The sequence below is a fragment of the Oncorhynchus clarkii genome, chromosome 17 (genome assembly GCF_045791955.1).
Source record: "Oncorhynchus clarkii lewisi isolate Uvic-CL-2024 chromosome 17, UVic_Ocla_1.0, whole genome shotgun sequence".
Taxonomy (NCBI): Eukaryota; Metazoa; Chordata; class Actinopteri; order Salmoniformes; family Salmonidae; genus Oncorhynchus; species Oncorhynchus clarkii.
In genome coordinates this window covers 65,991,643-66,014,233 of record NC_092163.1, presented here as the reverse complement: position 1 = coordinate 66,014,233, position 22,591 = coordinate 65,991,643, and the positions used below count along the sequence as shown (strand labels likewise).

The 22,591-nt window shown below is 39.3% G+C and overlaps 2 protein-coding genes across 9 annotated transcripts in view; both read left to right on the top strand.

Moving 5' to 3' along the window:
- Positions 1–243: 243 nt before the first annotated feature.
- On the top strand, positions 244–12,288 carry LOC139371286 (eukaryotic translation initiation factor 4E type 3-like). 3 transcript variants are annotated; one of them, XM_071111582.1, is made up of 9 exons: positions 244–489; positions 751–793; positions 978–1,051; positions 7,551–7,623; positions 7,918–8,012; positions 8,287–8,347; positions 8,463–8,529; positions 8,828–8,983; positions 9,643–12,288. In XM_071111582.1, the coding sequence occupies exons 3-9, from the start codon at positions 993–995 to the stop codon at positions 9,687–9,689; spliced, it is 558 nt and encodes a 185-aa protein (XP_070967683.1). In that variant the 5' UTR covers positions 244–489; positions 751–793; positions 978–992; the 3' UTR covers positions 9,690–12,288. The 3 variants fall into 3 exon arrangements, with proteins under 3 accessions (XP_070967683.1, XP_070967684.1, XP_070967681.1); XM_071111583.1 differs by having other exon boundaries at positions 262–307; XM_071111580.1 differs by lacking the exons at positions 244–489; positions 751–793; positions 978–1,051 and adding an exon at positions 6,200–6,526.
- Positions 12,289–16,873: 4,585 nt separating this feature from the next.
- Positions 16,874–22,591, top strand: part of LOC139371285 (forkhead box protein P1-B-like) — a 232,575-nt gene continuing 226,857 nt past the window's right edge. For 5 of the 6 annotated variants that reach the window (XM_071111577.1, XM_071111574.1, XM_071111575.1 and 2 more), the window contains exon 1: positions 16,965–17,144. The gene's annotated coding sequence lies outside the window, so the exon portion shown is untranslated. Of the gene's footprint in view, positions 17,145–22,591 lie in introns of all 6 variants that reach the window. The other variant, XM_071111578.1, reaches the window with a different exon arrangement.

Here is a 22,591-nt window from a genome sequence, read left to right as displayed (position 1 = left end):
CAGTCCAACAGGAGTGCATCCTTCAGGCCATCCGGTGCATGGACATCTCGTGCCAGTGTGATCCGAGCACAAGCATCCAGTTGTGGAGACTACAGCACAACGAGCCTGTGGACGGACAGGGCAGTAACTTATCAAATATGATACAACTTTGTGTAAAACATTGAATTTGTAGATGCATCGAAATGTTGACTTTATATCCCCTTTTGCCCATGTTTTAGAGATGAGGCGTGAGATGAAGGACATCAGGCTCACCCCACGAGAAGCAGTGCATGATCAACGCCACCCTCAGCAAGGAGATCTGCTAGAAGTGATGAATCTCCCATCTTCTCTCTCTCTCTCTTTCACTCTGTCTCTCTCTTGCTCTCTCTCTAGTTAAGCAGTCCAGATTATTTTTGTAGGGTGTGTCCTATCCAACTCTACTTACTTCTTATTTGGAGTTCAATGGAATCATTGAAGTTCCAAGCATGAGGGATGGTGTCGGGATAGCAGGTAGCCATTTGCTTTGATGTTGCTTTGCTTTGTTGGTGGCAGTTAATTTGAAATATTGTCAGTTCAATTTAAATGTTGTCAGCTAATCATTCCACAAACTGGCTGCCTAGTGAGCTGACAAACTAACATGCTGTGCAGAGATTAACTATTACTTTAGTTGGCTGCTTTTACCAAAACTTTAATGTAATTTAACCTATTCTAGGAGCCTATTGTTTGTGTATGAAATGTATTCATTGTTCACTTGTTTTTCAACAATGTCAGGTACAGGCAGGGATGCCTGGGGCCTTCAGCAAGTAAGACACAGGTAAGAAATTATTTGAATATCACAGATATAAATTCCCACTGTTTCCATTATAAAGTTAACTACATTACTTTAGTTGGCTGCCTTGATCAAAACTTGTATGTAATATAACCTATTATGGGAGCCTAGTGTGTGTGTGTATGAACTATGTTGAATATTTTTGGATCATTGCCTTCCCTAAAAACAGGTACTGACAGGAGGCATGACGAGAATGCTGATCCAGTTCCCCATCCCCAAAACTGATTGGAATAAAACCTCAAGGTAAGATAAAAACTGATGTGTGCAAAAACGATTTAGATTATATTTACAGACGTTCACTGTTGCAGTGCCAACTTTGGGAGCATGTGGTCCTTGAAAAACTCTTCTAGTCCAGCAATTTGAGTCTGCCTGAGGTCGTCACGATGGATGGGGATGGTGATTGTGGCTTTGGTGGTCCCCACAACGAAGAAGAAAGTGTCCCTTCCAGTGATGTGGAGTTGCCCTTGGACCTGGTGCCGCACTTTACAGACAACACCCCATCCAACAACTGTGATCTGAGGACCCTTTTTAGCATCAACGGATTACAGCCTTGAGTCTTCTTGGGTATGATGCTACAAACTTGGCACACCTGCATTTGGGAAGTTTTTCCCATTCCTCTCTGCAGATTCTCTCAGATTCTCTCCAGAGATGTTCGATTGGGTTCAAGTCTGGGCTCTCGCTGGGCCTGTCCCCGAAGCCACTCCTGCGTTGTCTTGGCTGTGTGGTTAGGATCATTGTCCTGTTGGAAGGTGATCCTTTGCTCCAGTTTGAGGTCCTGAGCGCTCTGGAGCAGATTTTCATCAAGGATTTCTCTGTAATTTGTTCTGTTCATCTTTGCCTTGATCCTGACTAGTCTCCCAGTCCCTGCCACTGAAAAACATCCCCACAGCATGATGATGCCACCACCATGCTTCACTGTAAGGATGGTTCCAGCTTTCCTCCAGACGTGAAGCTTGGTTTTCAGGCCAAAGAGTTCAGTCTTAGTTTCATCATTGTTTTTCATTGCCTGAGAGTCTTTAAGTGCCTTTTGGCAAACTCCAAGCGGGCTGTCATGTGCCTTTTACTGAGGAGTGGCTTCTGTCTGGCCACTCCACCATAAAGGCCTGATTGGTGGAGTGTTGCAGAGATGGTTGTCCTTCTGAAGGTTCTCCCATCTCCACAGAGGAACTCTAGAGCTCTGTCAGAGTGACCATTGGGTTCTTGGTCACCTCCCTGTGATGGAGGCCACTGTGTTCTTGGGGACATTCAATGCTGCAGACATTTTTTAGTACCCTTCCCCAGATCTGTGCCTCGGGACAATACCTTCGACCCCATGGCTTGGTTTTTGCTCTGACATGCACTGTCAACTGTCGGACCTTACATAGGTGTGTGCCTTTCCAAATCATGTCCAAACAATTTAATATACCTCATGTGGACTCCAATGAAGGATGATGATCTCAAGGATGATGAATGGCAACAGGATGCAACTGAGCTCAATTTTGAGTCTCATAGCAAAGGGTCTATATATTTATGTAGATAAAGTGGTTATGTTTTTTTGCAAACAAAAAATCTAAAAACCTGCTTTTGCTTTGTCATAATGAGGTATTGTGTGTAGATTGCTGAGAAATTTTTTTTTAAATCAATTTTAGAATAAGGCTGTAACGTAACAACCTTTGTAAAATGTCAAGGGGTCTGAATACTTTCCGAAGGCACTGTATGATGACACTGGTAATAGGTCAGTTGTTGTAGCTTACTTGTGAGGCACATCAGAGCATAAATTGAAATAAATTGTTTTTTTATTTCACTGGACTAATGGTAGTGTCTCAGCGGAGGGAGAGCCTGCGAGTTGAAGTGGAGAAGCGAGTTTAATGATTTCTAAAAGGGAAGAAAACAACAGCGGTGTAGTGCTGATCATTGTCTCTGAATGCACTGAAACTGTCTTTAAGGCCTTCGATTAGATCAACGCAATCAAATAACTTGGCAAATGCTCCAACAACCTCTTCTACACACAGTCTCAGTGAGCTTTGTTTGGCCATTTTACTTGAGTCTTAGCTAGCTAGCTAACTGTGAGTAGCCTACACAGCGTAGCCTATTACACAGCGATAGCTACTGTTTACTGTACATTGTGTTAGTACGAAGTGACTGAAACTGCCCATTTATTTAGACATTGATAAGCTGATTAGTTTTTTTTTGTCCAAATCGTTTTTTTGGAGGGTTTTTCCCAGTAAATTAACAAGCATAACACAAATTCATTACATAGGCCTAAATAAAATATATTTTATGGACATCACTATATTTTATGTAAGAGTGTCCTGTCAAGTCAAATTATTGTCAATATACAGTGCCTTGCGAAATTATTCGGCCCCCTTGAACTTTGCGACCTTTTGCCACATTTCAGGCTTCAAACATAAAGATATAAAACTGTATTTTTTTGTGAAGAATCAACAACAAGTGGGACACAATCATGAAGTGGAACGACATTTATTGAATATTTCAAACTTTTTTAACAAATCAAAAACTGAAAAATTGGGCGTGCAAAATTATTCAGCCCCCTTAAGTTAATACTTTGTAGCGCCACCTTTTGCTGCGATTACAGCTGTAAGTCGATTGGGGTATGTCTCTATCAGTTTTGCACATCGAGAGACTGACATTTTTTCCCATTCCTCCTTGCAAAACAGCTCGAGCTCAGTGAGGTTGGATGGAGAGCATTTGTGAACAGCAGTTTTCAGTTCTTTCCACAGATTCTCGATTGGATTCAGGTCTGGACTTTGCCATTCTAACACCTGGATATGTTTATTTTTGAACCATTCCATTGTAGATTTTGCTTTATGTTTTGGATCATTGTCTTGTTGGAAGACAAATCTCCGTCCCAGTCTCAGGTCTTTTGCAGACTCCATCAGGTTTTCTTCCAGAATGGTCCTGTATTTGGCTCCATCCATCTTTCCATCAATTTTAACCATCTTCCCTGTCCCTGCTGAAGAAAAGCAGGCCCAAACCATGATGCTGCCACCACCATGTTTGACAGTGGGGATGGTGTGTTCAGCTGTGTTGCTTTTACGCCAAACATAACGTTTTGCATTGTTGCCAAAAAGTTCAATTTTGGTTTCATCTGACCAGAGCACCTTCTTCCACATGTTTGGTGTGTCTCCCAGGTGGCTTGTGGCAAACTTTAAACAACACTTTTTATGGATATCTTTAAGAAATGGCTTTCTTCTTGCCACTCTTCCATAAAGGCCAGATTTGTGCAATATACGACTGATTGTTGTCCTATGGACAGAGTCTCCCACCTCTGTAGATCTCTGCAGTTCATCCAGAGTGATCATGGGCCTCTTGGCTGCATCTCTGATCAGTCTTCTCCTTGTATGAGCTGAAAGTTTAGAGGGACGGCCAGGTCTTGGTAGATTTGCAGTGGTCTGATACTCCTTCCATTTCAATATTATTGCTTGCACAGTGCTCCTTGGGATGTTTAAAGCTTGGGAAATCTTTTTGTATCCAAATCCGGCTTTAAACTTCTTCACAACAGTATCTCGGACCTGCCTGGTGTGTTCCTTGTTCTTCATGATGCTTTCTGAGCTTTTAACGGACCTCTGAGACTATCACAGTGCAGGTGCATTTATACGGAGACTTGATTACACACAGGTGGATTGTATTTATCATCATTAGTCATTTAGGTCAACATTGGATCATTCAGAGATCCTCACTGAACTTCTGGAGAGAGTTTGCTGCACTGAAAGTAAAGGGGCTGAATAATTTTGCACGCCCAATTTTTCAGTTTTTGATTTGTTAAAAAAGTTTGAAATATCCAATAAATGTCGTTCCACTTCATGATTGTGTCCCACTTGTTGTTGATTCTACACAAAAAAATACAGTTTTATATCTTTATGTTTGAAGCCTGAAATGTGGCAAAAGGTCGCAAAGTTCAAGGGGGCCGAATACTTTCGCAAGGCACTGTATATCCCTTTTGTTTTCCCACCCCCTCACTACTGCTTGCTATGAATTCCATCTGATGGTGTATGCATGTTTAGGCCAGTGCTTGACTTGGACTGAAATAGTTGCCGGTCCTCATTTTGTGTCCCGGTACAATTTATATTTAGGTGCATAAACTCCTCAATTATTTTGAGCTAATATTCTATAGTAAGTGCAGGAACTCAAGCAGAAGAAAATGTAATGTAATGCCAGGACTCAGTTCCGATGAGCTCCTGCTCAAGTCAAGTAGGCTACTGTGCTTAGATACAAATACAAATAATGTCCCGTTTGGAACACTGACAAGTAGCGCAAAATAAAGAAAAAAAAAAGTTTTTTTATTGAAATAGATAAATGAATCTGTCAACTGAGTCAGAATCAGATTTAAGATTAATATTTTCTTCCGAATTTTGCACTCAAAGTCACCCTTTTTTTCTGGGAAAAATCTAAGAAATGTTTATTTTTTAGTTCAGTTACCCTTTAATTGAACTGGGCAGGCACCTAGCACTGTTTGGTGTTTCTGTGGTGCACATTAGATGGAGTTTGCAAAACAAATGGCCACTGGATTGATGCAAATAATCAAGACATCATTCTGCCAGGTTGGATACTTAGTAGCTAGTTAATTAAAAAAATAAATAAAATAAGGTTAGGCCTATCATTAGCATCCTATCTATTTCCTGTTCCTTAATTGTTTGAAACCTGGGCATTTTACTTCATATTATGAGGTATGCCTTACCTTGCTTCAAAGTACCATATAGCCAAAATCCTACCCCAAAAAACATGGAAGCAATTATTTTATAAAGACTTCCTCATATGCACTCTCCAGTTCTATGGGATTTCAAACCAACTTTATTTCATTGTCTAGCAGCCAAAGGCATTATCCTAGTCATATTAGCAACCCATGACAGTTGTTACATCTTTAGATCCTCCCTGTAATGGTTATTTCCATCTCTGTCCATGAAGCATTCTATAACTGTGTTTTCCAGCAAATTGCTGTGTGCACATTTCTGCGCTTAAAATATGAAGAAATAATAGTTTATCAACATATTAAGCTAAACATTCTGATCTATCCATCAGCCCTACTAATTGATACTGTGTACCTCCACTATAGCCTAATTTGCTACGCATTGTGGGAATTAAGTGAGTATATGCAATGCCCACAAAAAAGTGGGTATATGGTGTATACCCTCCACTACACCACTGATTGCAGGAAATACTGTCAGCAGATGCACTTCCCTCTCACGCACCAGAGCCTGTAGAAATCAGAGTAGACATTTGAACCGGGCTAAACGCTTAGATTTATTCGAGGTTTTTTGGGGCAATATTAGTCCCCCCACTCTTTCCCTATTCCCCTTGTATTCTGCGTTAAAGTACTCCGATTTTCACCCCACACAGTAGGGGGCAGCATGCACCCCTAACGTATGTTTGCAGACCGCCATTGTGTCATATGAGAAAAATAAGTTATACCATAGAAGAAGAAGACTGTCTACTGCTCTGTGTGGATACTTGCTCCGTCGGGGTGAACACGAAAGAGGCAATTCGGTTCAAGGAGCTACACCGAGCCTTTTCACAAAAAATACTTTGATTTTGTACACAGAAAATGGCGGTTCCTGCAGGTGCAAATGTGCAGATGAACACAGAAACAAAGAACGACCTTTCTACTCCATCTGAAAATGACATTCACTTTGACGAGAAAGAATTGGAAAACATCACAAATCACGTCGAAGATGGCACAACACTGCCCCTCCACTCTCCGTGGACATTTTGGCTTGACAGGTAACAAAAATACGAACGATTACCTAAATGTAGCTAACGTTAGCTAGCAACACTCATCTTAACTTTTAGTACAACGCACATCGTGTTTTAGATACGAACGGAGTAAGACTCACTTAAAGACAGCCGACAACATCGATGTCGGCCTTACACAACTGTTATAGCTAGAAACTGCTAACTACGTTAGATCGCTTGTTCCCGCCCCAGCTAATTTACCGGTATGCTATCTTTACCAGCGTGAACGTGTACCTATGATATGTTTGAACAACTATAATGTATTATTAGTGCATTTTCTAGCGAACTATCCAAGAAGTCGTGACGCTAACTATAGGCTTCCTGGCTACCTTGTCTGCTGCTTCCACCAGTTGTGACAACGCTGCAACATTGTTGCAAGCTGAGTCAGATTCAGGCTACATTCTATCTAGTCTCCCGCTATCAGACGTGACCACATCGTATTCTGCGGTCGATAGCACGAAGCTACAGTCTTGCTTTGAGAAGGCTACTTTGAGTAACATCTCTTGACTTCAGGTCAATTTATTGTAAAAGTCAACTGTCCAATTGACATTTTAATTGAAGTTCAGCAGATGGCCTAACCAAAACATTTGCATAATTGCAATCACAATGTAGTGAGAATGTTTTGTCAAGTTCATAGACTGGGATCTACAATTGTGTGCCCATTTTATTTTTAGTATTCAATAAGGAATGTATATATATATATATATATAAATCTCACACATGGAACTTGACCTACCCACTATTTTCGTAAGCAAGCATTTCACTGTAAGGTCTGTTGTATACCTGTTGTATTCAGTGCATGTGACTAATACAATTTTATTAGATTTACTTCATTGACCTCCTGATCACATCACTGAATTTGTCATGACTACATATGGTTCAGTGCTAATGTTGGTTATGCAGCTCCAACATGCCTAAGAAATGTCTTACTTTGATACAGGCTTTGACACACATCTGTCTTTGGGAATGGGCTTGGTTTTCAAGAAGCAGCTTGTTTGTGTTTCTCTTTTAGGTCATTGCCAGGGACAACAGCAGCAGAGTGCGAATCCAATCTGAAAAAGATCTACACAGTACAAACTGTTCAGGTGATTTAATGTGGGAAAATTATGGATAACGTTGTAAATTACCTCTTCAAGCTATCTACTCAGATCCTGGTTTGGCCAGTGTAGGTCATCATTGTAAATAGTAATTTGTTCTTAAATGATTTGTCTAGTTAAAATGTTTTTACAAAATCCATAGGTTGACTTTATTTTAACTAACTAGCATATCATACTAAGAGATCAGCAAGGCAGTCTTTTCATTGGATTGAGAGAAATATATTTTCAGTAAGCCGTTGTTAATTATGCATCGATTTGTCTCTACTGATTTTCTCTGAGTAGAGTTTCTGGAGTGTATACAACAACATCCCTCCTGTGACTACACTGCCTCTAAGATGTAGTTATCACTTAATGCATGGAGAGAGGAGGCCCCTATGGTAAGTCCACTAACTTCATGGAAAATAGTTATCCTAAAATTAAATAAATGAAGGCTTTAGATTGTGGTTTCAATGGAAGGTTCCTTGGAAATTTTGTTACGTAACCTCTTTCATGACTTAAGTGGCACAAACTAGAATGCTTCTGGTAAATTATTATAATTTCCTAGTTTTTGCTGCCTGAGACAAGAGTTTTTGGTTGAAACCTCATATGTTAGTGTCAGCCTAAATGCTGAGCTCAAATGTTACTGAGTCTTAATTCTTTCATCTCCAACAGGGAAGAAGAAAGTAATGCTAAAGGTGGAGTCTGGAAGATGAAAGTACCAAAAGAAAGCACTGTATGTTTTAAGAACCTTCACTCATCCTTAATACATCTCGAATGAATGCCATATTACTCACTCACTGACTGAGTTGGTTCTATAAAACACTTTTTAAAAATATTTTCACTCTCAGTCTGCTGTTTGGAAGGAGTTGTTACTTGCCACGATTGGAGAGCAGTTTGCCGATTATTGTGCTTCAGGTGAGTCCCTACTTTCAAGTCAGTACATGATGTTGAATCTAGTGCTTGAGGGGTTGAGTGATTTGTAGAATTACAACGTGAGGACTCCATCATGGCCAGACACTATGGGGCCTATTTTAGTTGTATTCCTACTAAACTTTCTTAAGTTAGAAAATGAACCAAATGATTGTTACGTTATCCCAAGCTGATTCACCCTCTGGCACTAATAATAGAATATGATGTGAATATATGAGGTAGTGGAAACATGTACCATTTATATGTACTGATTTCTATCTTTCCTTTTCCTTTGTCTTTACAGAGGATGAAGTGGTTGGTGTAAGCGTTAGTATTCGAGATCGAGACGATGTTGTTCAAGTCTGGAACGGAAATGCATCTCTTGCTAGTGAAGCGAATATCTTAGGGAAAGTCTATGAACTCCTCCCGCACATAACTTTTAAAGCAGTATTTTATAAATGTGAGTATGGTCTTTTGTTTTCGTCATTTATTTTAAAATGCATTGTTTTGAATGATTATTACCCAGCTGAGGGTGGGCGGGCTGTGAATACTTTGGCTGCGAAATTATACTATGTCTCTATTTTTGAGTTTTGACTGTGGCATTGTAGTCATACAAAATATGAATAATGTATGTAGTTATTTTTCAAGCTCATTGAAATTGAAAGACATACAAAAAGGTTGAGGGTTTACCATGCCTGCATATCTATTCCAATTTATTCACTTACGGAAACACAACATCCCCATCAGCAAAGATGATTGAAAAATGTACTATACTACTAGCATACATACAAAGCAAAAGCGAGAACTGTCAGTTGCCGATGTTGAAAGTTGCTACCAAACCTGACTTTCTACTGGTGGTATTGACTATTTAGATACTTAACCTAACTGATGGGCATTCGTTAATTTGAAGTAGCAGACGCATATAAAATCTTGCTATCTATTGAGCTAGAATCCATTAGGATTTTCACACGCTTTTGGTTAGTTTCCCCACTCTGTCTGCCCGCTCTCCATCTACATGCCCCCGGTGAGTTTTAGGCATTTTTAAAATCCAAGATAAAATATTAGCTATGTATGTGAAGTCAAGGGTTTACATTAAATATGACTGTTTTCGTCTTTCAGCTCACAGAGAACATCATGCCTTTGAAGGAGGGCGTTCACGACATTAGCCTCTGCACTTTTTGATAAAGCTCTATTCTCGCCTGGATTTAACCTTCTCTCCTCAACTTAATCCAAAATATAATTTTGCATTACTGTACATCGAACCGAGGAAAACGTCATAGAATGTTATTGATATATATTTTTATAGATTCAAATGGCTGAGTTTCAGTCTGATGCCTTTTATTGTTTTTTTGTTTGTACTTGAAACACAATTCTAAAGAGATTCTATCTTTAATGTACCGGTAGGTCTTTTTTAATTTAGTCTGTCATTTAAAAAAAAAAATGGTCCTTAGTCTTCATTCATGTAATTTCTGTATATGTGCTGTTTCTTCTTTAGAATGATAATGCGCGCTATCGCTGCACTGTCACTGCTCTGCTCTCTTGGCATGCCATGGACCTCACAGTAGGGATCAATGCTCGCTTGTATCTATGGCACACCACTGACCCACAGTTCACTGGTTTTCACTACATATGCCCTTAGAGTGATGTTGCTTGTTTATACAATGTATGTTTTAGCTGTCTTGGAATTATGAATTGTTTGATCCATATATACTTTGACTCATTTGTGAAAAATTGAGTGTCCTAAAAGTTGTAGTATTTGTAACTGTTGGCAGACAGTGCTTTTTGGCACACACTCAATCATGACTCACCAATATTAACATCAGCATTGAAGTTAGAGACATTGACTCAAATGCTACAGGTAGCAATGAGCGAAGTCCCCAGACATTCTTACACATTATGATTATACTTTGATTGCAGCGCTGTTAATATGCAATAGGTATGAACAGTGTTATACTGGTGTATTTTTTATTTTGTATCAGAAAAAAAAATAACTTTAAAAGGATCAAATATTAACAAAGTACTGTATATATAGTACATTTCATTTACACATTTCTAAAAGTGTGGCAAATGCATTCTTTGGAAGTGTTTGGGTGAATATAATAATAGGATAAGTTACCATTCACCTTATTGAAACTCAGCCCAAAATAAAAACAAATATCACATGTTGCTGTCACGTCACTGTCACCAGAACACTTGTGCTGCTAATATACACTATATATGCAAAAGTATTTGGACACCCTTTCAAATTAGTGGATTCGGCTGTTTCAGCCCCACCCGTTGCTGACAGGTGTATAAAACCGAGCACACAGCCATGCAATCGCCATAGACAAACATTGGCAGTAGAATGGCCTTACTTAGTGACTTTCAACATGGCACCGTGACAGGATGCAAAAAGTCAGTTTGTCAAATTTCTGCCCTTCCAGAGCTGCCCCGGTCAACTGTAAGTGCTGTTATTGTAAAATTGCAACGTCTAGAAGCAACAATGGCTCAGCCATGAAGTGGTAAGCAACACAAGCTCACAGAACGGGACCGCTGATGCACGTACAAATAGTCTGTCCTTGGGTGCAACACTCACTACCGGGTTCCAAACTGCCTCTGGAAGCAACATTGGCACAAGAACTGCTCATTGGGTGCTTCATGTATTGGGTTTCCATGGCCGAGCAGACGCACACAAGCCTAAGATCAACATGCTCAATAAGTGTTGGCTGGAGTGGTGTAAAACTCGCCGCCATTGGACTCTGGAGCAGTGGTAATGTGTTCTCTGGTGTGATGAATCACGCTTCACCATCTGGCAGTCTGACGGACGAATCTGGGTTTGGCGGGTGTCTGAATGCTAGTGCCAACTGTGAAGGAGGAATAATGGCCTGGGGCTGTTTTTCGTGGTGCTGGCTAAGCCCCTTTTTTCCAGTGAAGGGAAATCTTAACGCTACAGCATACAGTACAATGACATTCTAGATGATTCTGTGTTTTCGACTGGCAACAGTTTGGGGAAGGCCCTTTCCTGTTTCAGCATGACAATGCCTCCATGCACAAAGTGAGGTCCATACAGAAATGGTTTGTTGAGCTCAATGTGAAAAAGCTTGACTTGATTGCTTAGAGCCCTGACCTCAACCCCATCTAACTCCTTTGGGATCAATTGGAAAGCCGACTGCGAGCCAGGCCTAATCGCCCAACATCAGTGCCCGACCTCAGTAATGCTCTTGTGACTGATTGGAAGCAAGTCCCCGCAGTAATGTTCTAACATCTATTGGAAAGCCTTCCCAGAAGAGTGGAGGCTGTTATAGCAGCAAAGGGGGGACCAACTCCATTTTAATGCCCATGATTTTGGAATGAGATGTTCCACGAGCAGGTGTCTATATACTTTTGGTCATGTAGTGTGAAACTTCTGTTATTTCTGTTTTTAATCCCATTATCTCAAAGTGAGCTGTACTGATCACATTTTACATTAGAATTGTGCCTTCCGCTGCCCAGCGTCTCGGTTGTAGAATTTGGTTTAAAAATGTATGCAACTTGGTCCTATATTTGTGAGTTTTGTTGCATTTGTTGTTCGAGGGTTACTGAAAAATAAAATGTTTTTAATTTGTGGGAATATTCTGATGCTTTGGTCTTGGCCGCATTATCTCCACCTACTGGTGACTTTTTGTCGTATATTTCACTTGCATTTCTGCTGCAAGTCAGTTAATACAGAGTACTACTGATACTCTGCTCAGTATCATCACCCCTGAAATGGAAAAATAAATAAAAACTAACTTTCTGTGTCCTTTGCCACGTAGCAAGAGTGTTTATTTGTAAAGTTCTATGCTTGTCTATATTTGTTCACACACTGCAAGCACTGGTTCGATCAACCTTGGCAGTAAATAAGTAAAATATGAATATTATCCCAACAGGATGCCTGTTTTTGAAATGTAGGTGTGTGTTGTCAATTTCCAGGCTTTGTGTTTTTTGCTTACAAATACAGTATGGACAGATGGGTGAAATGTCCTCAGAAGTCATTATCTGTGAACCCTCCCCAGAAATGGTTTCCTTTCATTACATGTAGAACGTTAGTCATGTATTGTTCCTCTGTTGCTCATCATGCCCTCAGCAGCAGGGGAGAACATCATGAAATCCACCCCCTTTGGAAATTCAGAGTAGATTATTTTCATCTGCTTAATTACCTAATTAACAGAAAGCTAATTACTTTGTTGTGTGCATGAGTGCATATGGAGAGGGTGTTACATAATTGATAGTAATCCTCAATTAATTTGTTTTAAAGCAGCACTCTATCAAGTCAAGGCCTAATCTACAGCATATCGGCAACATCAAACCAACAATATGTAAAAACAATTCATACAAAAACACTTTTGTTAGACACCATTGAGCTTAATATGCCCCATATTCAACTGCAGATACATTTAGCTGACTTTGTAATTGTGTGTTGTATTGTCTTTTAATGGATCAACATTTTTAATTGGAAGTTCACCTAGAGAATTATATTTTTTGAATACATTGTATGATTACAACTTTGATGCAAATTGAGAGGGGTGCTGTTGTTACTATAAATGCCCACTATCAAAATAAAGTTGCACACTCCATATATAAACTCCCAGCAATTTAATGGGTATTTACCAACATTTCGGCATCACTGTGCCTTCCTCAGGGTAATGTCATGAATACTTGAACCAGACATTACCCTGAGGAAGGCACAGTGATGCCGAAACGTTGGTAAATACCCATTAAATTGCTGGGAGTTTATATATGGAGTGTGCGACTTTATTTTGATAGTTTATTTGCCGTTAGCACCTCCACACAAACTAATTTTTCTGGGTGTGCGCCAGCTGATGTTTTTTAAGTTACTACAAATGTCTGAATCATCACTGAACAAAAATATGAACTCAACTTCTAAAGTGTTGGTCCCATGTTTAATGAGCTGAAATAAAATATCCCAGAAATGTTCCATACGCGCAAAAGCTTATTTCTCTCACATTTTGTGCACAAATGTGTTTACGTCCCTGTTTGTGAGCATTTTCTCATTTTCCAAGATAATCCATCCACCTGACAGGTGTGGCAAATCAAGAAGCTGATTAAACAGTATGATCATTACACAGGTGCACCTTGTACCGGGGACAATAAGAGGCCACTAAAATGTTCAGTTTTGTCACACAACACGATGCCACAGATGTGTGTCAAGTTTTGATGGAGCATGCAATTGGCATGCTGACTGCAGGAATGTGCACCAGAGATGTTGCTAGATAATTGAATGTTAATTTCTCTACCATAAGTCACCTCAATGTCATTTTAGAGAATTTGCCAGTATGTCCAACCGTCCTTACAACTGCAGACCACGAGTAACCATGTCAGCCCAGGACCTCCACATACCGCTTTTTCACCTGCAGGAACATCTGAGACCAGCCATCCGGACAGCTGATGGAACTGTGGGTTTGCACAACTGAAGAATTTCTGCACAAACTGTCAGAAATCGTCTCGGGAAGCTCATCTATTTGCTCATCGTCCTCACCAGGGTCATGACCTAACTGCAGTTCAGTGGGCAAATCAAATGTATTTATATAGCCCTTCTTACATCAGCTGATATATCAAAGTGCTGTAAAGAAACCCAGCCTAAAACCCCAAACAGCAAGCAATGCAGGTGTAGAAGCACTGTGGCTAGGAAAAACTCCCTAGAAAGGCCAAAACCTAGGAAGAAACCTAGAGAGGAACCAGGCTTTGAGGGGTGGCCAGTACTCTTCTGGCTGTGCCGGGTGGAGATTATAACAGAACATGGCCAAGATGTTCAAATGTTCATAAATGACCAGCATGGTCAAATAATAGTAATCACAGTGAACAGGTCAGGGTTCCATAGCTGCAGGCAGAACAGTTGAAACTGGATGCTCACCTTTGATGGCCACATGTACGTTGGAGAAGTGTGTTCTTTACAGATTAATCCCACTTTCAACTGTACCAGGCAGATGGCAGATGGAGTGTAAGGCGACCAATGGGCGAGCGGTTTGCTGATGTCAATGTTGTGAACAGAGTGCCCCCATGGTGGCGGTGGGGTTATGGGCAGGCAGGCATAAGCTATGGACAACGAACACAATTGCATTTTATCAATGGCAATTTGAATGCACAGAGATACCGTGCCGAGATCCTGAGGCCCATTGTCGTGCCATTCATCCGCCATCATTACCTCATGTTTCAGCATGATAATGTACGCCCGTCCCCATGTCGCCGGGATCTTTACACAATTACCGGAACCTGAAAATGTACCAGTTCTTCCATGGCCTTGATACTCACCAGACATGTCACCCATTAACTGAATTTTGTATTTTTCAATATATATATATATATATATATATATATATATATATATATATATATATATATAAATAATTAAGCATGTTTGGGATACTCTGGATCGACATGTACAACAGCGTGTTCCACTTCCCGCCAATATCCAGCAACTTCGCACAGCCATTAACAAGAAGTGGGACAACATTCCACAGGCCACAATCAACAGCCTGATCATCTCTATGCATAGTGCTATACGTCAATCTGTGGGCAGAGTTCTATCATGCCCATAGTGTGGAAAATAGGTAAGTGCACGTGACTATCTATTTCAAAACTAGATTAATTTCACCATAAACATTGTGTGACAGCTTTTGTTTTAAGGATCAATATTAATCTCCAGTGCAAGATGTGCTGTTGTGTGTATTTGAATGAACTTAATCTATGATTCCTCCCCTATCTTTTTATTTATAATATCCTATGTTGGAATAGTTAATTTAGTTAATTTCCCTATTCCCCAGTATTAAGGGGTATCCATAGATATTATTCTATGTATTCTTTTTGTTTGTATTTTGGGTGTAAAGTACTGTATATTTGTTACACATAATCTTGTCTGTTGTATGTTTTCTTCATTGATAAAAGTTTATTTCTAATTTAACACCCTGTCTGACTGCAGTTTTTGGACTTCACATGGACCAAACACAAATCCCATGCTTGCATGTTTCTGTGGCTGTATGAGAGAAGAGCAGAGGACTATTGAACACAACCCTGTGGTCTGATCATGCTAACCATGACAGGTTTGATGTGTCTCTCCCACACCTTGTGGCTGCTTGTTTCTTCTCAACTTCTTTACTACCAGAATATCCACTATGGCCAGATGTGATAACAATACGTCTCTACTATGTCACCAGTACTCTTTACTATATAGCTTTGTGTTTTTTCAGGATTGTTAAACTCAAATGTGACTTTCAGCTGCATAGAGCTCTATCATTTAAGGAATGGTCTATACAAGCATAGACTTGATGTCTACATGAGAATGTAACTTTTTGTGTGACTAACAACTTAGATATTTTGTTATTAAAGTGATAATTCACGTGTTAACTGTTTTATTATATGAGGAGTAATAAGACAGTAACGGCTTCAACTGCTGTCAGTGGGTGGCGCTCTACACCAAAGAAACAGCATTTCTAAGAAAACCCATCAGCCATGTTGTGCCACCTAGATGCAGCCATGATACATTTACTGTATTTTGTAAAGAAATCAACGGTTCTTTGCAGACCTTGATCAAGGACAAAGAGACTTAAAATATTTTCTATTGAGGTTAAATTAATGTTGCTTTTCAACAAGTGTTACCTGGACTGTTGGACCGACCAATGATAATTATCTTCTGCAGGGGGACAAATGACAGACATTTTAATTACTGCCATAATGTCTTAAGTCCTTCAGTGACAGTAAATCGAGCTGAAACGGGGAACATTCCGTTTTCACAGGCAGGTCGCTGAAGGCAGTTATTATAGGCTTATAACATATATTTTGAAGTAACTAATAATGCACTTTATAATATAGGGGAAGGAGTTAGTGAAGTGAATGTATAACGCAATAATTGACAAAAAAATATATAGCTATATAGTTTGTGTGAAGTTAAATTAATATATCTCTTATTAATCTGGGACAAAAAACATTTTTCCAACAAAGTTAAGGCTGAGACATAGGTGTCTAGTTTGTCCCTCTATCGAACTTTAACCTCTCGAACTCCCTCCTTCCATTGGACAAAGTGCAGAAAAAAGAAAAGAAAACTTTCTGCATCAATTGTAATTAGATAGCTTACAGCTAGACATTTTTACTTCATGACAAGCCGTTGGTGTCGACCCTTTCTGCTAAAACTAATGCATCATTACATCTCTCACCAAAATTGCATTATTTGAATTGGCTACTACTGTGTATTGTAAGTGGTAACGAATATGACTTCTGTCAAAATTCTGTGAAGATCTACAATGAATGTTGTTTACCCAGCAGGTGGATATGACGTCACGGATTTGGAACATCTGAAAATAACATCCAAATTCGCGATAATTTTTTCTTTCCACGCGAATTAAAATGTAATAACATTAGAAAGAGCTCGCTCTCTTATTCGAGACAGAACGTGGCGTGAAGTCTAGATTATTTTACCGGTAACAGCGCTCTCCGTGAATGCAGCAGAGATGTATCCTCGCAGTTAAAGTTAGTCCCCCAAGCGGAGTAATGTTGGTAGTATTTACAGTGTGAATATTGCATGCTTACTTGGTATACAAGATCGCGTGTACAGTTCATTATCTCTAGCACAGAATTGTCTACTGCGTGCACCTACTATTGTCGATTGGGTAAGTTTATCGTATTCTAATGTCGTCTCGTTAGACATTGATTCTACTATTTCAGTTTGCTCACATGGAGTTTGTCTTTGTTTGCCAATGTTTTTTTAGAATGGTTTCTATGGCGAAATAAACTAATAAACAACACCAATAATATGACATGAGAGCTGAAATACTGTGTAATGTATTGTGCTATGCGCTGCAAACCGTGTATACTCTTCGAAAGGCTCAGTGATACAGCATTAGAAGAGACACTGCATTTGCTACTTTTCTAGAAGTTAGGTCGGTAGTTGTTGCTCACTTATTTTCTCATGTTTGTGACCCCGGGTAAATATCCTTTAACACAAGACCAAGTAAGAAGTGCAAGTTATACTTTGTGAAACCATGCTATTGGTATACTCCGTGTATACACTTTGTAACTCAACATGAGTTTATTGAATGGAGAGAGGAAGTTTAGTGCGGTGATTTCTTTGGACCAAAATCAGGGATAAGGTGCTTTTCCCCACGTGGTACCTTCCACAAACTCTTCAAGACGGACCAGACTCACTGTAGATTCACATTTTGACACATTATTATTTCTTATGATTACAGAGTGGGAAGCAATATTTTTGATAGTTCAATCATGTGAATTGATATAACCAAATATGTACCAAGATTTGGTAGTTACTGTAGCACCTGCATGTCTGTAGACCTCTCTCATATTTGCAAATCACTATACTAATGTTATAATATTATTATAACGTCATTATAGTGAACTACAATTGTATTGAATACTGGTTTTATACTCTAAGCATCTCTAAGCATATTTTCTAGACTTTTATTATTCGCTACAAGTACTATCCCACTTTGTTGACTTGTTAGTGGTTGTAGGCTGAAAGTTTGACAACACTTTCTTGATTGGGTTTGGGTTGTAGTAGATTAGGCTATGCATCTTTATTTGCAAGAAGACATTCCACCGCACCAGCTAATGCGAGGCCCATCACCTTCTGGCATGGTGAAATTAGAACATGAACTGATAAATGACTTGTGTTTTCTATACAACAAATACCCTATCTACTATAGTATCTCTTAACAAAATATAATTAGGTAATTAAATGTAATGAACTAACGTAGATAAATTAACACTTTTAGTTTGTTTGCACTTTATAATGTCATGTATTTTTTAAGTGTCTTCAGTTATTATACTATTTTGTATTATATTCTATTATTTACTATAATTTTTTTTACTATATTAAATAATCATTATTGCAAATAAAATAACTAGGCCCACAAACTATAACCTGCAGACAGGGTGTATTATAATTTGTGAATAATTGTTGAAATATACTGAGCATGATTGTTTCCCTAAGCTAAGAGGGAACACAACAAGCACACAACAGTTAGATATTAATAAAGAATCTGAACCGAATCTGCAGCTGGCACCATTGGAGCTAAAGCTATCTAAAAAATAAAAGGCAACTGCAGCTTTAACATCTATCATTGGCAGAGCTCCCTCTTCGTTGGTCTTTGGATTAGTCATTGTCTGAGGAAAAAAAAAAAACTTTTTGTAGGAGAAGTAAAGTAAACAGCCTCCAACAAGTGAACCTTGACAACCCAGATTAAGGAAAACATTGAAGATCAAACAGTGCTGCTGCTGGGCTGTTGTCATGATCTGCCTGAGAGAGAGCTACAGACTATTTGAACAGGCACTGGGGTTTGTGTGCTCACTTATGCAGAAATGAACCTTCGCAAATGCTAACCCAGGTTTAAAAAGCACAGGGTGAACTTTCTTTGCAACTTTCCAGCCCTGGTGTTTAACACAGCCAGTGTCCAGAGAGCCCCAGCCTTTGTTCTCCTGCTGATTCTTCAACCCATGACAAGCATGACAGGAACACACTAACCATGTCCTCTCAGACTGCTTTACACCAGACCAAACTACAGTACTTTCTCTGCCCCTTATTGCAACTGAAAAAGCAGGTAAAAAATATTACAATTGAGACAGGCTAGTCTTATGCAGTGTTATGACTTAGCCTCATTGAATTCCTATTCAATCCGTAATGTTCTTTTGTGTTTTCAAAAGTCCATATTTTCAGTTTGGCCTCTTCAATACATACACATGCATTTTTTGGGGGTTCTCTTTTTGGAGAGTTGTGGCTAACTTGGTGAGAAAGTAAATCAGCCACTCATGCAATCAGTCTGAGGAGGACTCCCATCCCTGAGTGGACAGGCTTGCTCTTTCATCTGAGGGTTCACTATTTGTGAACACACACTGAAATGCCCAGTGCTGGGTATGGAGTGCCTGTAAACTGACTGTGCCCTCGCTCAATGATAATAATAGTTATTTTTGTCCCAATGTGGGAAGGAGGTTTCACACTACGTAGAGTTTCCAGACTAGGACTGGTATTAGGATATTTGCTTGATTTATCTTGTAATTAATGCTTAATACAGATTACAATAATTTAAAGTGGTACCACTTATGAATAACTTTCCCTATGTATCTTGTGTATTTATCATCATCTCACTGTCGGAATATTCACACCATGAATTTCTCATGTGACTCACACATTTTCACATTAAGATTGGTCTTAAATGTACAGGAAAGGCTTAGAGAATGAATAGTGGGATCCTAAGTAGCACAACTGTGACAGGTAGACCTACAGTATTTATTAGTGTGCTATTGCATTTTAATGGAATGGCTAACAAAGGGAAGCAGGACAATATTTGCAGGGTAAAGGTTAGTGTGTCCCACCCCCTGTGGCGTGCCCAGGCAGCTGTTGCCTCTGTGCCGTGCCCCTGGCACACTGTGCTCTCCATGCCAGGCTGCCAGGCCATTGGTCAGGGAGTGGACGGCTTTAGGTGAGCTAGGAACGACTCCTCTGTCTCCATGGAGACTGCACACGCTCAGGACAGCCATTAACTCAGCCAACCATTAATTAATGTCTTCCTCTGTCATCTGTCCTTAATAAAGGGAGGAAGGTTGACAAAATGTCACTGGTAACAAGGGAAAGAAAGGAAGTGTGCAATTACTATCAATTAATTATTCATAATTAATTGATTATCATTGCATGATAAAGAAAGAAGTTGGTTGGCTTTAGTTTAACAAAATTGTAGATATAAAAAAGGAGTTATTTTAGACTGGACATATGAATTTAGTTTATTTCACGCATTCTTTTTTCACTGCATTGATTTTTTTGGGAAGTCATTAGCTGCTATTTTGTTACCAGTTGCCAGTTTAGTTTGTATATCATTACATTTCATGTATATTTCATAGTGATTATTTTTTTTGTAGTATCCCTTTTGACTATATTATATCGATTCTATGACTCCAAGTATCGATTCCCATTTTGCTAGGTAGTTAACGTTAGCTAGCGCTTGTCGGCTGTACCTGTGCCAGAACGCCGGTATTTCTCCATCTCTAACTTGTTCTGTCTTCTTTTTAAATGGTGAGCCAACATGATTTCAGCATTTTATTTCCATGACTGATCAAAACTTGTTTCCTCATGGCTCTCTCTTGTCCTTCTGCAGCAGACATGGCGAGCAATATGTTTGGAACATCGAATCGCAATAAAATTGCAGTATTGAATCGCAATAGATATATAATCATCAGAATCGTGAGAATCACAATACATATCATATCGGCAACTAAGTATTGTGATAATATCGTATCATGAGGTCCCTGGCAATTCTCAGCCCTAATATTTAATCTTATACTGTACATCAGGGGTTACCAATCTTTTTGTCCCGTGTCTGCATTTTGATATATAAAAAACTAAATTGGGACTCCACCATATAAAAAAAGGGATGGAATCAACAGCCAAGTACAGCCAATGACAGTACTTCAATCTGAAGGAAGTATTGTTTGAAGTGACTAAAATGTATTAGAAAGGTATTGGGAAGTTCAGAAGATCATCAGGCAATAATTGTGTATGATCATCTGTATAGAAAAGAACACCATCATTGCTTTAAATGATAATATTATTCTCCCCCCAGGCTGATTTGGTTCCAGTCCTGTCCACTCTGTTCTAACGAGTCATGTGCAGCTTTTGAGCATTTTAGAGGGAAACAGAAGACATACTTGTTCCAAGGGTCATAATAGCTTATAGGTTCAACTGTTCAAAAGTTAGAGCCACAGTGTTTAAGCTGCAGTCATTTAACTGTGGCGCTGCGCCACTGAAAAATCATTGCCACCATGCTAAACAAAACAAGTAATGATTAGAAAAATCTGGCAACCCCATAGTAGAATAGTTTATCTATTTACCTAGTCGGCTTGTTGTTGTGTGTTCTATGCGAGATAAATATTCCTCTCGGGGCGCATTCAAGTTACGAGTGCCATAGGGAGTGAAACATGCATTCTGACAAGCAGTCAATCCACAATAATTCTTGCAATCGTGGAGAAAAACAGCAGTTTTAAAGACATAAGTTAAAAAGAGGGCAATCACAGCTTTCGATTCCTACTTTATTTATTTCTCAACTCCTAAATATGTGCAAACTGCACCATTTTAAACCCAGAGTTTTTAGCAGGGTCATGGTTAAGCACTTTACTGCTCTGCAATTTGCTGTGAGTGCATAGGGGAGAGTGGGGCTAAATGTAACACGGGTCAATTGTAGGGTAACTTTGGGTAAAACGCCACCCTACCTCAAAATAATTTTATGGAATCAACAGCCAATGTTACATGTTTTATTTGGGGCTATGGCAGTCTATTACAAATAAGTCTGACAGATCTTCAATCTGAAGGAAGTATGGTTTGAAGTGACAAAAACATATTGGAAAGGTATGGAAAGTTCAGAAGATCATCAGGCAATAATTGTGTATGATCATCTGTGTAGAAAATAACACCATAATTGCATTCAATGGTAATTGGGGAGTGACTTGAGATAGATTACATTTTTTGTTGAGCAAGAGTTGTGGCAACATTAAGTGGTTTCTGTGAGAAGTACAGGCATGTTACACCGACCGGGTGGCTGGTTATCCTAATGTAGGCCTACCTTATATTCACTGTATTTATGCATGTTTTTGGGGACATGAAATTCATCAATAGGATGCTAACTAGTTAAAATATTACATTTGCGATCTAGCTAATGATTAGCCCAATAGGGTAAATGCAGATAGGCAACCCCATGCTTCAGTCTATTTATTTATAGCCACAATGCTCCATTAGTTGGGCTACAGGTGATAATGCTTATTGCTAATAGGATACCTGATAATATGGACCACACATAGGCTATATGCATGGTCCAATATGTTAAAATAATTTAAACTATAATAATAATATGTTATTGGGCTAATTTCTGGAGGTGGAAATTATATTTTAGATGGTGTCAGCAATATTTTATTTTCATTCATTTTGGAAGAGAATGTCCTTTTAAAAAGTCAACAGAACTGAGCTTTTCAGACCTTCTACATAAACATTTTTGGGTAACCCCCGGACCCCCCCAAAAATGGGGTCAGGACCTCCCCTTCAACCGCACCCGCCCCCTCC